A 12,949-nucleotide genomic window follows, 5' to 3' on the forward strand; every position below is an offset into this window, starting at 1 on the left:
CTGTATGCACACATAATTGGCATTTACTAGTACCAGGCACCTATAAGAGGAATTCAGGACAGTACACATTCTTTACAGCAAATACATTTTATTTCAAAACTATCAATTATCCCAGGAACCCTGCACCTATTTGAAAGAAGATTAGAAACCACACATTAGAAACCATGTACATTGTATAGAACAAGCTATAATCAAGTACTCACCACCAGCTACTGTCCCGGACGTGGCCGACTCTTCCATTTGGCCTCTGGATGAACACCCTGGACCTGCTGCTTGTAAGATGCAGAAAGTTGCTGGGGGGCCGCGTAGGACTGTTGCTGCAAAGACAGGCGCTGGGGCGCAACGTACAACTTCTGCAGCAAAGCTTGGCGCTTGGGGGCCACAGACGGCTGCAGCAAAGACTGTCGCTTGGGGGCCACGTAGGACGGCTGCTGCAAAGACTGTCGCTTGGGGGCCACGTAGGACGGCTGCTGCAAAGACTGTCGCTTGGGGGCCACGTAGGACGGCTGCTGCAGCAAAGACGGGCGCTGGGGCGCCACGTAGGACGGCTGCTGCTGCAGCAAAGACGGGCGCTGGGGCGCCACGTAGGACGGCTGCTGCAAAGACGGGCGCTGGGGGGCCACGTAGGACGGGCGCTGGGGGGCCGTGTACGACTTTTGCAGAAAAGACGAGCGCTGGGAGAATACGTAGGGCGCCTGCTGCGGCTTCCTGACACTCACTTCCTTCTGGTCTGCAGGTTTTTTCAGCCGCCTGATAGCAGCACCACCAAAGCTCTGAGGGATCTGGTGGGTTCCGTTTGGGGGAAAACCCTGACCAGACTTAGTCAGGCTAAGGTTATTTCTAGTGCTCTCGTTTGGGAGCGAGGAGAAACGGAAAGGTTTAGATGCAGCAGAGGGACGACGTGTAGACACTCTTCTAGCCGCGCCACTGGCTGATGTTTTGGTCCGAACAGGGATTCTTCTGGTCGCAGCAGCACCTTCGCTAGACGGGCTGGAAGACTTCATAGGATTAGAAGAACCCTGGAGCCCGGTGTAAGCAGGAGTTTCAGAATTAACTGAAGGCTTACGTGCTGCCGACTGACCGGAGGCAGGTTTGGAGTAGATCTCTCTTGGACTCTGAAGAGATTCAGAACCACTGGAACGATAGTTGCTCGTACTTGGGGCACCCTGCTGGACTGGCCAAGTCCTCTTCTTGCTAATTGGAGTTGGATTGTACTTACTGAGTGAACTGCCACCAGCAATGGAAGCAGAAAGGCTAAACTTCTTGGGCATCTTTTGCTGGTTCTCTGGTTTCGACTTAGTCGTTCGCCAGTTAGGTTTTGACTCAGAGCGGCTCTGCACGAACCCGACTGAAGCATAGCCACTTTTAGCTGCCGGTGAAAGAGTTTGTGTAGCGCCACTACTGGGAAGTCGCCGGCTATAACCACTGCCAACAAAGTCTGTGATGAGTCTACTGCTCTGGGCTGAGCCAGGAGAACCAGAGGCCTGTCTGAGTCGATTCTGGAGATTGCTGTCACCAAATCCACTACCCTGTTGCGAGAAGCCAACATTTGTGTTGCTGTCTTGTCGCCGAGCTGCAAGAGAAATGAGGATATTATCTACAGCTAGTGAATCACACCAATAAATGACAGCCATTTGTGTGTCGCTCACCTTGTGAAGCCCACAAACAACGCACATGCTCTGCTTGGACTAAACAAACCAGCAAGATCCTGCACAGAAAACAACACATCCAGTCAGAAATGGTCACAGAAACTCAACACTTAAAAGAGCTGCAAAGAACTTACCCCAAATGAACTCCACAAGCCATTTCTGTGTTCTAACAAACGCAGCCTGGTCAAATCAACAGCAACCCACCTGCCCTGAACCTGCTCTGTATGTGTGTGAAGCAGAGGTCGCATTTATTGCAACCTGCATCCAATCACTGCTTAATGAGTCATTCAACCAATCGTTCCAGGAAGCTGCAGCGTATCAGCAGTCCACCCTGAACACCTTTTATGACTCAATACTGCAACCAATCAAGACTGTGATGCAAGAAGAGACTTTTTTGTCAAACAAAAGTTGGTTTTACTTTAGGATTCCAACTGTGAACTCATTGCCAAATTTGCTTGCACATATCTTACATGAGGTTCTGGAATTTGTTCTCTATTAAACCCATTAATGCATTTTCATTAAGTCTATCATTATTGGCCCTTATTCACCAATATAACTCAGCTTGTTATTAAATATGTCTGAGAATGGCTATAAGAAGAGTCCAATGGAGATTTGTGACATGTTATTAATGTCAAAATGTTTATACCCATTTTCTAACAAGGAATCCCATTGTCCAAGTAAATTCAAGGCATGTGCCAGTTGAATCCTTATTAGCAAAAGTAAACACGCTAATCCCTCCAAAAAAAATGCATTACTGCAGTGCCAATTGAAAACACAAATTTAGTTGTCAAAATTGTCCAAACAAAAGTCTTAAAGTGGTGCACTGGACCAGTTTATTTTACTAGCAAAGAGAAACATTTCAGACCTTTTTCTGAACATGATTGATATGAAAGTCTTGAACTCTTTAGCTGCCACACCACCAGCGTCCCCATTATCATCAAGGACGGACTTGTTGCACCACACCAAGTGAAACAACTTGACACTCTAGAGCCAAGTAGGTACGCAACAAATTCAAGAGGTGTGTTTGTTATGGTGCATGCCTATGTTCTGGTGTCGCCAGGGCAGATCCATGGCAGTAACAGCTGCATCGTAATTATATCACCTATTGAAAGTTAATTCACATTCCCCCCAAATGCGATGGTTGTCATTTTACCAGAGCCGAATAAACTCCCATCACATATATCCATGACAGTTCCCAGTGAGGTAAAGGAATAGGCGTGGTCATTTTTGGACTTTGAGCACAGACAGGGTGGTCAGAAGTTAGCTGAAGATTCAGTGCGTACATTTAAAGAGTGACCACATAGCATGTCAAGACAGGTTTAGAGGAGCCATTTAGTAAGACATCTTTTTCAAGCTAGATTACAGCAATATGCACACATGCTGGGCTTTTACCAGTAGCACACAACCAAGTAAAAGTCAAGACAAAAACCAGTGGTAACTCAAACAACTTTTATTTAAAACCATTATCCCAGGATAACTGCTGCACCCACTTGATAGACACTACATTTTATTGTCCCAGACGTGGCCTGACACTTCCATTTGGCATCTGAATGAAAACTCTGGACCTGTTTCTTGTAAGATGCAGAGGTGCGCTAAGTGGCTAGGAAAGAGGGCTGCTGCAAAGACGGGCGCTGGGGCGCCACGTAGGACGGCTGCTGCAAAGACGGGCGCTGGGGGGCCACGTAGGACGGCTGCTGCAAAGACGGGCGCTGGGGGGCCACGTAGGACGGCTGCTGCAAAGACGGGCGCTGGGGGGCCACGTAGGACGGCTGCTGCAAAGACGGGCGCTGGGGGGCCACGTAGGACGGCTGCTGCAAAGACGGGCGCTGGGGCGCCACGTAGGACGGCTGCTGCAAAGACGGGCGCTGGGGCGCCACGTAGGACGGCTGCTGCAAAGACGGGCGCTGGGGCGCCACGTAGGACGGCTGCTGCAAAGACGGGCGCTGGGGCGCCACGTAGGACGGCTGCTGCGACTTCCTGACACTCACTTCCTTCTTGTCTGCAGGTTTTCTCAGCCGTCTGATAGCTGCGCCACCAAAGCGCTGAGGGATCTGGTGGGTTCCGCTTGGGGCAAAGCCCTGACCAGAGGACCCCACACTGCTGGTCCTGGAGGCAGGGACGTTAAGAGCATTCACAGGAACCAGGTTGCTCGAGTACGGTTTCCAAGACTCGGTTTGGGAACGTTTAGATGCTGCAGAGGGACGACGTGTAGACACTCTTCTAGCCGCGCCACTGGCTGATGTTTTGGTCCGAACAGGGATTCTTCTGGTCGCAGCAGCACCTTTGCTAGACGGGCTGGAAGACTTCATAGGATTAGAAGAACCCTGGAGCCCGGTGTAAGCAGGAGTTTTAGAATTAACTGAAGCCTTACGTGCTGCCGACTGACCGGAGGCAGGTTTGGAGTAGATCTCTCTTGGACTCTGAAGAGATTCAGAACCACTGGAACGATAGTTGCTCGTACTTGGGGCACCCTGCTGGACTGCCCAAGTCCTCTTCTTGCTAATTGGAGTTGGATTGTACTTACTGAGTGAACTGCCACCAGCAATGGAAGCAGAAAGGCTGAACTGCTTTTTGGGCATCTTTTGCTGGTTCTCTGGTTTCGACTTAGTCGTTCGCCAGTTAGGTTTTGACTCAGAGCGGCTCTGCACGAACCCGACTGAAGCATAGCCACTTTTAGCTGCCGGTGAAAGAGTTTGTGTAGCGCCACTACTGGGAAATTTCCGGCTATAACCACTGCCAACGAAGTCTGTGATGAGTCTACTGCTCTGGGCTGAGCCAGGAGAACCAGAGGCCTGTCTGAGTCGATTCTGGAGATTGCTGCCACCAAATCCACTACTTTGTTGCGAGAAGCCAACATTTGTGTTGCTGTCTTGTCTCCGAGCTGCAAGAGAAACAAGATTAATCTACAGCTAGTGAATCACAATCAATGACAGATATTTGTGTGTTGCTCACCTTGTGAAGCCCACAAACAATGCACATGCTCTGCTTGGACTAAACAAATCAGCAAGATCCTGCACAGAAAAAAAGACATCCAGTCAGAAATGGTCACAGAAACTCAACACTTAAAAGAGCTGCAAAGAACTTACCCCAAATGAACTCCACAAGCCATTTCTGTGTTCTAACAAACGCAGCCTGGTCAAAGCAGCAGCAACCCACCTGCCCTGAACCAGCTCCATGTGTGTGTGAAGCAGAGAGGTCGCATTTATTGCAACCTGCATCCAATCACTGCCTAATGAGTTATCTGATAGTCAACCACCAATCAGTCCAGGATGCTGCATGAGCAGCTTCAGTGTACATCAGTGTATCAGCAGTCCACACTGAACACCTTTCATGACTCAATGCAACCAATCAAGACTGTGATGTAAAAAGACTTTCACAAAAGTTTATTTTACTTTAGGATCCAAACTGTGAACTCATTGCCAATTTTGCTTGCACATATACATGAGGTTTAGATTTTGTACTTTATTACACCATAAATGCATTTTCATTAAGTCTATCATCAACATTGGGCCTCAGTCACCAATATATTCCTCAGCGTGTTCCTAAATATGTTCATGAGTTCAATTGAGACTTGTGATGTGTGAATTCTTATTAGCAAAAGTAAACTGTTCCAACACCCCAAAAACTGCACAGCCAGTTGCAGACTGAAATTGAAATGTGTAAAAAAAAAAAAAAAAAAAAAAAAAAAAAAAAAAAAGCTAAAGGTGGTGCACTTGACCATAGGACGAGTCACTTATTTTATATCTACGCAAGCCTTGAAGTCTAGCTGCCACACCAGCATCCATTTTAACAGCAAGGAAGGACTTATGGCTCCACACACGAAGCAATTTTTACAGTTTAGAACTACGCAACAAGTTCAAGGTGTGGGTTTATATTACATTCCTTCCTTGGGTCACCAGGGCAGAGCAAGGTCAGTGATATCTGCATCATGAAAGCGGAACCATTCCCTCAACACAATGGTTGTCTTTTACGCGATCCTAAAACTCCCACATATCCATGGCATTTTCCAGTGAGGTAAAGGAACAGGAGTGGTCATTTTTGGACTTCGACTACAGACTGGACGGTCAGAACGTAGCTGAAAATTCAGTGTGTACATTTACACACAAGTGGGTCAAGACAGGTTTAGAGGAACCATTTAGTAAGACATCTTTTTCAAGCTAGCGGCAGCAATATGCACACATGCTGGGCTTTTTACCAGTGCTACACAACCAAGTAAAAGTCAAGACACAACGAGCTGTAAATTAAACTTTTATTCATCATCATCCCAAGACAACTGCTGCACCCATTACAATGGAAACTACATTTTCTTGTCCCAGACGTGGCCTGACACTCTTCCCCTGGCCTCTGGACCAACACCCGGGCGCTGCGGCGAAGACGGGCGCTGGGGGGACCCGTAGGACGACGGGCGCTGCTGCTGCGAAGACGGGCGCTGGGGGGACCCGTAGGACGACAACGGCTGCTGCGGCGAAGACGGGCGCTGGGGGGACCCGTAGGACGACAACGGCTGCTGCGGCGAAGACGGGCGCTGGGGGGACCCGTAGGACGACAACGGCTGCTGCGGCGAAGACGGGCGCTGGGGGGACCCGTAGGACGACAACGGCTGCTGCGGCGAAGACGGGCGCTGGGGGGACCCGTAGGACGACGGGCGCTGCGGCGAAGACGGGCGCTGGGGGGACCCGTAGGACGACGGGCGCTGCTGCTGCGGCGAAGACGGGCGCTGGGGGGACCCGTAGGACGACGGGCGCTGCTGCTGCGAAGACGGGCGCTGGGGGGACCCGTAGGACGACAACGGCTGCTGCGGCGAAGACGGGCGCTGGGGGGACCCGTAGGACGACAACGGCTGCGGCGGCGAAGACGGGCGCTGGGGGGACCCGTAGGACGACAACTGCTGCGGCGGCGAAGACGGGCGCTGGGGGGACCCGTAGGACGACAACTGCTGCGGCGGCGAAGACGGGCGCTGGGGGGACCCGTAGGAAGACGACAACTGCTGCTGCTGCGAAGACGGGCGCTGGGGGGACCCGTAGGAAGACGACGGCTGCTGCTGCGAAGACGGGCGCTGGGGGGACCCGTAGGAAGACGACGGCTGCTGCTGCGAAGACGGGCGCTGGGGGGACCCGTAGGAAGACGACGGCTGCTGCTGCGAAGACGGGCGCTGGGGGGACCCGTAGGAAGACGACGGCTGCTGCTGCGAAGACGGGCGCTGGGGGGACCCGTAGGAAGACGACGGCTGCTGCTGCGAAGACGGGCGCTGGGGGGACCCGTAGGAAGACGACGGCTGCTGCTGCGAAGACGGGCGCTGGGGGGACCCGTAGGAAGACGACGGCTGCTGCTGCGAAGACGGGCGCTGGGGGGACCCGTAGGAAGACGACGGCTGCTGCTGCGAAGACGGGCGCTGGGGGGACCCGTAGGAAGACGACGGCTGCTGCTGCGAAGACGGGCGCTGGGGGGACCCGTAGGAAGACGACGGCTGCTGCTGCGAAGACGGGCGCTGGGGGGACCCGTAGGAAGACGACGGCTGCTGCTGCGAAGACGGGCGCTGGGGGGACCCGTAGGAAGACGACGGCTGCGGCGAAGACGGGCGCTGGGGGGACCCGTAGGAAGACGGCTGCTGCTGCGAAGACGGGCGCTGGGGGGACCCGTAGGAAGACGACGGCTGCTGCTGCTGCTTCAAAGACGGGCGCTGGGGGGACCCGTAGGAAGACGACGGCTGCTGCTGCGAAGACGGGCGCTGGGGGGACCCGTAGGAAGACGACGGCTGCTGCGAAGACGGGCGCTGGGGGGCTCCATAAGACGACGGGCGCTGGGGGGCTCCATAAGACGACGGCTGCTGCGAAGACGGGCGCTGGGGGGCTCCATAAGACGACGGCTGCTGCGAAGACGGGCGCTGGGGGGCTCCATAAGACGACGGCTGCTGCGAAGACGGGCGCTGGGGGGCTCCATAAGACGACGGCTGCTGCGAAGACGGGCGCTGGGGGGCTCCATAAGACGAAGGCTGCTGCGAAGACGGGCGCTGGGGGGCTCCATAAGACGAAGGCTGCTGCGAAGACGGGCGCTGGGGGGCCCCATAAGACGACGGCTGCTGCTGCTTCAAAGACGGGCGCTGGGGGGCCCCATAGGAAGACGACGGCTGCTGCTGCTGCTTCAAAGACGGGCGCTGGGGGGCCACGTAGGACGGCTGCTGCTGCTTCAAAGACGGGCGCTGGGGGGCCACGTAGGACGGCTGCTGCTGCTTCAAAGACGGGCGCTGGGGGGCCACGTAGGACGGGCGCATCGGAGGATTCTGGAGTTGACTGCCACCAAATCCACTACCCTTTTGCGAAAAGCCAACATTTTTGTTGTCGTCTTGTCTCCGAGCTGCAGGAGAAATAATATTAATCTACAGCTAGTGAATCACAATCAATGACATATATTTGTGTGTTGCTCACCTTGTGAAGCCCAGAAACAACGCACATGCTCTGCTTGGACTAGACAAATCAGCAAGATCCTGCACAGAAAAAAAAAGACATCAATCAGAAATTAGCACAAACTCAACAAATACTGAAAAGAGCTGCAAAGAACTTACCCCAAATGAACTCCACAAGCCATTTCTGTGTTCTAACAAACGCAGCCTGGTCAAAGCAACCCAACTGCCCTGAACCTGTTCTGTACATGTATGTTGCAGAGAGGTCGCATTTATTGCAACCAGCATCCAATCACTGCTTGATGAGTCATCTGATGCACCTGAGAGTCAACCACCCAATCACTGCAGGAAGCTGCAGCGTATCAGCAGTCCACACTGAACACCTTTCATGACTCAATTATGCAATTAATCAAGACTATGATGTAAAAAGAGACTTTCTTTAACAAAAGTTTGTATAACTATTTTTGCATTATTATTATTACTGGACCAAAGTGTATTTCACTAGCAAGGACAACATCATCAAATAGAAGCGTTTCACAGACTTATTTCAGGTAAACGTGGTTGAGATGCAAGACTTGAACTCTGTGTAGCTGCTACACCACCACCAGTGTCCTGCTGCCCACCTCCTCCATTGTACCAGGAGTGTACAAAGGACACAGAATATACTGGCAGTTTAGTATTAACAGGCAGATCCACAGTTGACCAGGGTCTTTAACGCTTGTGCGATGTTCAGGTGTTGTGTGCGTATGGTTGTGGTTGTGTTGTGCCATGGTGTAAGTTTTGTTTTAGGCCCTTGCTTTTCCCGCATAATGTTGAAACATTGTTTATGAATGTAAGTACCGACACCTGTCTGCTCTCCCACATTCCCGCACATTTTGACAGTTGTATTGCAGGAACCAATCTTTATTTGCTTATACAAATCAAGATTGGCGGGACAATTCAATGCTCTGACCTGAGGGTTCTCTGACTTCAATGTTCTTTGCTGATGCAGGAGCATCACTCATATCTTGATTTTTTTAAATTACATTTAATTTTTTTTAAAAAGACCAAGTAGCATACTAATTCATACATGTACACAGGCATACAAGAAAACATAGCGGTCAAGGGCCCGGTCAAAAAAACAGACTAACTGGTTTGCTGGCTATCCGGTTTCAACTACATCCAACCCTGGAGTTCTTGGGGAGAAGACACTGAAATTATCTTAGCGTGTGCTCCAAGATCACTTTCCTGCAGGACAGTTCATCTTCCCTGCTGAGATTTACAGGAGTCTCCTCCCACACTGATCTTTGAGTGGATAAAGCCCTCTGGCTGCAATTGATTTTCTGCCAATTTTCCTGCCTCTGTACACTGGATTTTCAAGTGTGGTAGCATGAAGGGCGGTCAGACAAGTAAAGCAGCCACTTAAGCTTCTTATCGTAGTGGTGAATGGCGTCTGTCACCATGGCACACAGCCGCATCATATTTATCAAGCTCAACATAATCACATGCTCTAAACGCCATGGTGGTCTTCTCCCTGATCCTAAGGACATTTTCCAGTAAGGTCAAGGAAAAAGTGTGATCCTTGAGGGACTTGGAACACAGACCGGGCCGTTAGACTAGCTGAAAATTGAGACCCAGCATTCAGATTGCTCACACAAGGCAGGTCAAGAGGAACCTTTTAGAAAGACATCTTTACATGCTCGGTGGCAGCAAGCCTAGAGCAAAATGCACACATGCTGGGCTTTTACCAGTGACAAGTAAAAGTAAAAGACAAACAGCTGTAAATTAAACAATTTTATTTAAAACCATTATCCCAGGACAAGTGCTGCACTCATTTTATTTATCAGAAACTACATTTTGTCCCAGACGTTCCCTGACACTCTTCCATTTGGCCTCTGGATGAACACTCTGGAGCTGCTGCAGCGAAGACGGGCGCTGGGGGGCCACGTAGGACGACGGCTGCTGCAGCGAAGACGGGCGCTGGGGGGCCACGTAGGACGACGGCTGCTGCAGCGAAGACGGGCGCTGGGGGGCCACGTAGGACGACGGCTGCTGCAGCGAAGACTGGCGCTGGGGGGCCACGTAGGACGACGGCTGCTGCAGCGAAGACTGGCGCTGGGGGGCCACGTAGGACGACGGCTGCTGCAGCGAAGACTGGCGCTGGGGGGCCACGTAGGACGACGGCTGCTGCAGCGAAGACTGGCGCTGGGGGGCCACGTAGGACGACGGCTGCTGCAGCGAAGACTGGCGCTGGGGGGCCACGTAGGACGACGGCTGCTGCGACTTCCTGACACTCACTTCCTTCTTGTCTGCAGGTTTTCTCAGCCGTCTGATAGCTGCGCCACCAAAGCGCTGAGGGATCTGGTGGGTTCCGCTTGGGGCAAAGCCCTGACCAGAGGACCCCACACTGCTGGTCCTGGAGGCAGGGACGTTAAGCGCATTCACAGGAACCAGGTTGCTCGAGTACGGTTTCCAAGACTCGGTTTGGGAACGTTTAGATGCTGCAGAGGGACGACGTGTAGACACTCTTCTAGCCGCGCCACTGGCTGATGTTTTGGTCCGAACAGGGATTCTTCTGGTCGCAGCAGCACCTTTGCTAGACGGGCTGGAAGACTTCATAGGATTAGAAGAACCCTGGAGCCCGGTGTAAGCAGGAGTTTCAGAATTAACTGAAGCCTTACGCGCTGCCGACTGACCGGAGGCAGGTTTGGAGTAGATCTCTCTTGGACTCTGAAGAGATTCAGAACCACTGGAACGATAGTTGCTCGTACTTGGGGCACCCTGCTGGACTGGCCAAGTCCTCTTCTTGCTAATTGGAGTTGGATTGTACTTACTGAGTGAACTGCCACCAGCAATGGAAGCAGAAAGGCTAAACTTCTTGGGCATCTTTTGCTGGTTCTCTGGTTTCGACTTAGTCGTTCGCCAGTTAGGTTTTGACTCAGAGCGGCTCTGCACGAACCCGACTGAAGCATAGCCACTTTTAGCTGCCGGTGAAAGAGTTTGTGTAGGGCCACTACTGGGAAGTCGCCGGCTATAACCACTGCCAACAAAGTCTGTGATGAGTCTACTGCTCTGGGCTGAGCCAGGAGAACCAGAGGCCTGTCTGAGTCGATTCTGGAGATTGCTGCCACCAAATCCACTACCCTGTTGCGAGAAGCCAACATTTGTGTTGCCGTCTTGTCTCCGAGCTGCAAAAGAAATAAGAGTAATCTACAGCTAGTGAATCACAATCAATGACAGATATTTGTGTGTCGCTCACCTTGTGAAGCCCACAAACAATGCACATGCTCTGCTTGGACTAAACAAATCAGCAAGATCCTGCACAGAAAAAAAGACATCCAGTCAGAAATGGTCACAGAAACTCAACACTTAAAAGAGCTGCAAAGAACTTACCCCAAATGAACTCCACAAGCCATTTCTGTGTTCCAACAAACGCAGCCTGGTCACCGCAGCAGCAACCCACCTGCCCTGATCCTGCTCCGTGTGTGTGTGAAGCAGAGAGGTAGCATTTATTGCAACCTGCATCCAATCACTGCCTAATGAGTCATCTGGTGCACCTGAGAGTCAACCAACCAATGGCCGTGTCTACTACCGCGCACTTGCGCACTTCGAGCACTGACTTTCAGTGCTTAGTGCGCCACACTAACAAAACCAGCAGAATTCAGTGCACTGAAAGTACCCGGATGGCGCACTGCAAACGGTCAAAAAATGTAGCGTAAAGTGATGGACACTACTCGCACTGAACGGACGCCATCTTGGCTACGTACCGGAAGAGGAGGAGCCATTTCGCCAGCTTGTTATTAATTTATTTATATCCTCCTGCCGCGATTGTGGAGGTGCCGCAGTTTCCACATGGGTTAGAGAAAGGGGAACACAAGGGACAAAAATAGGGTAGGAAGTGCGTTCATTTTGTCAGTTTTAGTTTCGCGGGTATCGCGAGCAGATTTGCGGACGTCACTTCCGGCTTAATTTTCGCGGGTGCCGCGAACAGATTTGCGTCCGTTACTTCCGCCAATTGGTGAACGTAAGTGTTTCATTTGATACAGCGCTTATTAGCGACACAGTGCACTACATGTGTTAGTGTACTGTGTTATAGTGCACTGTATTGCAGTGTACTTCGTAAAGTGTTCGGTAGTAGACACGGACTGTTGATATGGATTATCAGCAGTCCACACTGAACACCTTTCATGACCTTCGCCATGTAATTCAGATTCAATACTATTCGAAACTTCAGTTGACCATACTTTATGATCCAAACTGTGAACTGCAATGCTCATTAAACACTTTGCTTGCACATGAGGTTCTCATTTTGATCCCTTATATTACACCCAGAAATGTATTTTCATCAAGACTATCATCATCATTGGGCCTTATTCACCAATATATTTCTAAGCTTGTTCTTTAATATGTTCTTGAAAAAAAGGGTGCTCATGAATGCTTTGTAAAGTATAGATTGTCTTCACTTTAGATTAGGTCACAGAACATACTTAACTAATACATAACTGAGTAGTAACTACCTGAATTGCAGCTTTTTTTGTATCATTTACTAACACTTTACAAATTATATCATTCATTTATCAGTCCTGAATACTTAATTTACAAATGGGGAATTCATCATTTATAAAGTATGAAACCCAAGCTTATTAATCAAGAATTTAACATTTATGACTGTTTATGAATGAGTTTCTAATAATTACTCATGTTGGAATAATGCTTTATAAATGATTCATTCATTGTTTGCTCATGCTTTATTAATGTTAAATAGTTTGCACTCATAAAGCACTAGCAAAAATGTCCTAAATCACATTTTAAAAGAGTATTAAGATTCATTTGTGTGTTATAATGTAGTGTGGTTTCACTTGACAGCTGGGAAAATGTGAGGTTAACTGCATGTAATGGCGCCTGGTTTTCTTTGTTGAGG

General features: G+C 50.5%; 2 protein-coding genes across 2 annotated transcripts; both read right to left on the reverse strand.

Annotated features, from left to right (window-relative positions):
• Nucleotides 1–209: 209 nt before the first annotated feature.
• Nucleotides 210–7,920, reverse strand: LOC137785037 (pro-resilin-like). The gene is made up of 3 exons (XM_068576055.1): nucleotides 5,951–7,920; nucleotides 3,549–3,755; nucleotides 210–750 (listed from the first exon to the last, which is right to left on the reverse strand). The coding sequence occupies exons 1-3, from the start codon at nucleotides 7,918–7,920 to the stop codon at nucleotides 210–212; spliced, it is 2,718 nt and encodes a 905-aa protein (XP_068432156.1).
• Nucleotides 7,921–9,807: 1,887 nt separating this feature from the next.
• On the reverse strand, nucleotides 9,808–11,679 carry LOC137785127 (uncharacterized). The gene is made up of 3 exons (XM_068576169.1): nucleotides 11,422–11,679; nucleotides 11,288–11,346; nucleotides 9,808–11,216 (listed from the first exon to the last, which is right to left on the reverse strand). Exons 1-3 carry the CDS (start codon nucleotides 11,442–11,444, stop codon nucleotides 9,865–9,867), a joined length of 1,434 nt encoding a protein of 477 aa, XP_068432270.1. The 5' UTR covers nucleotides 11,445–11,679; the 3' UTR covers nucleotides 9,808–9,864.
• Between the last annotated feature and the right edge of the window lie 1,270 nt (nucleotides 11,680–12,949).

Source organism: Clinocottus analis, unplaced genomic scaffold (genome assembly GCF_023055335.1).
Source record: "Clinocottus analis isolate CAN_PGR_092001 unplaced genomic scaffold, fCliAna1.0.p SCAF_14, whole genome shotgun sequence".
Classification (NCBI taxonomy): Eukaryota; Metazoa; Chordata; class Actinopteri; order Perciformes; family Cottidae; genus Clinocottus; species Clinocottus analis.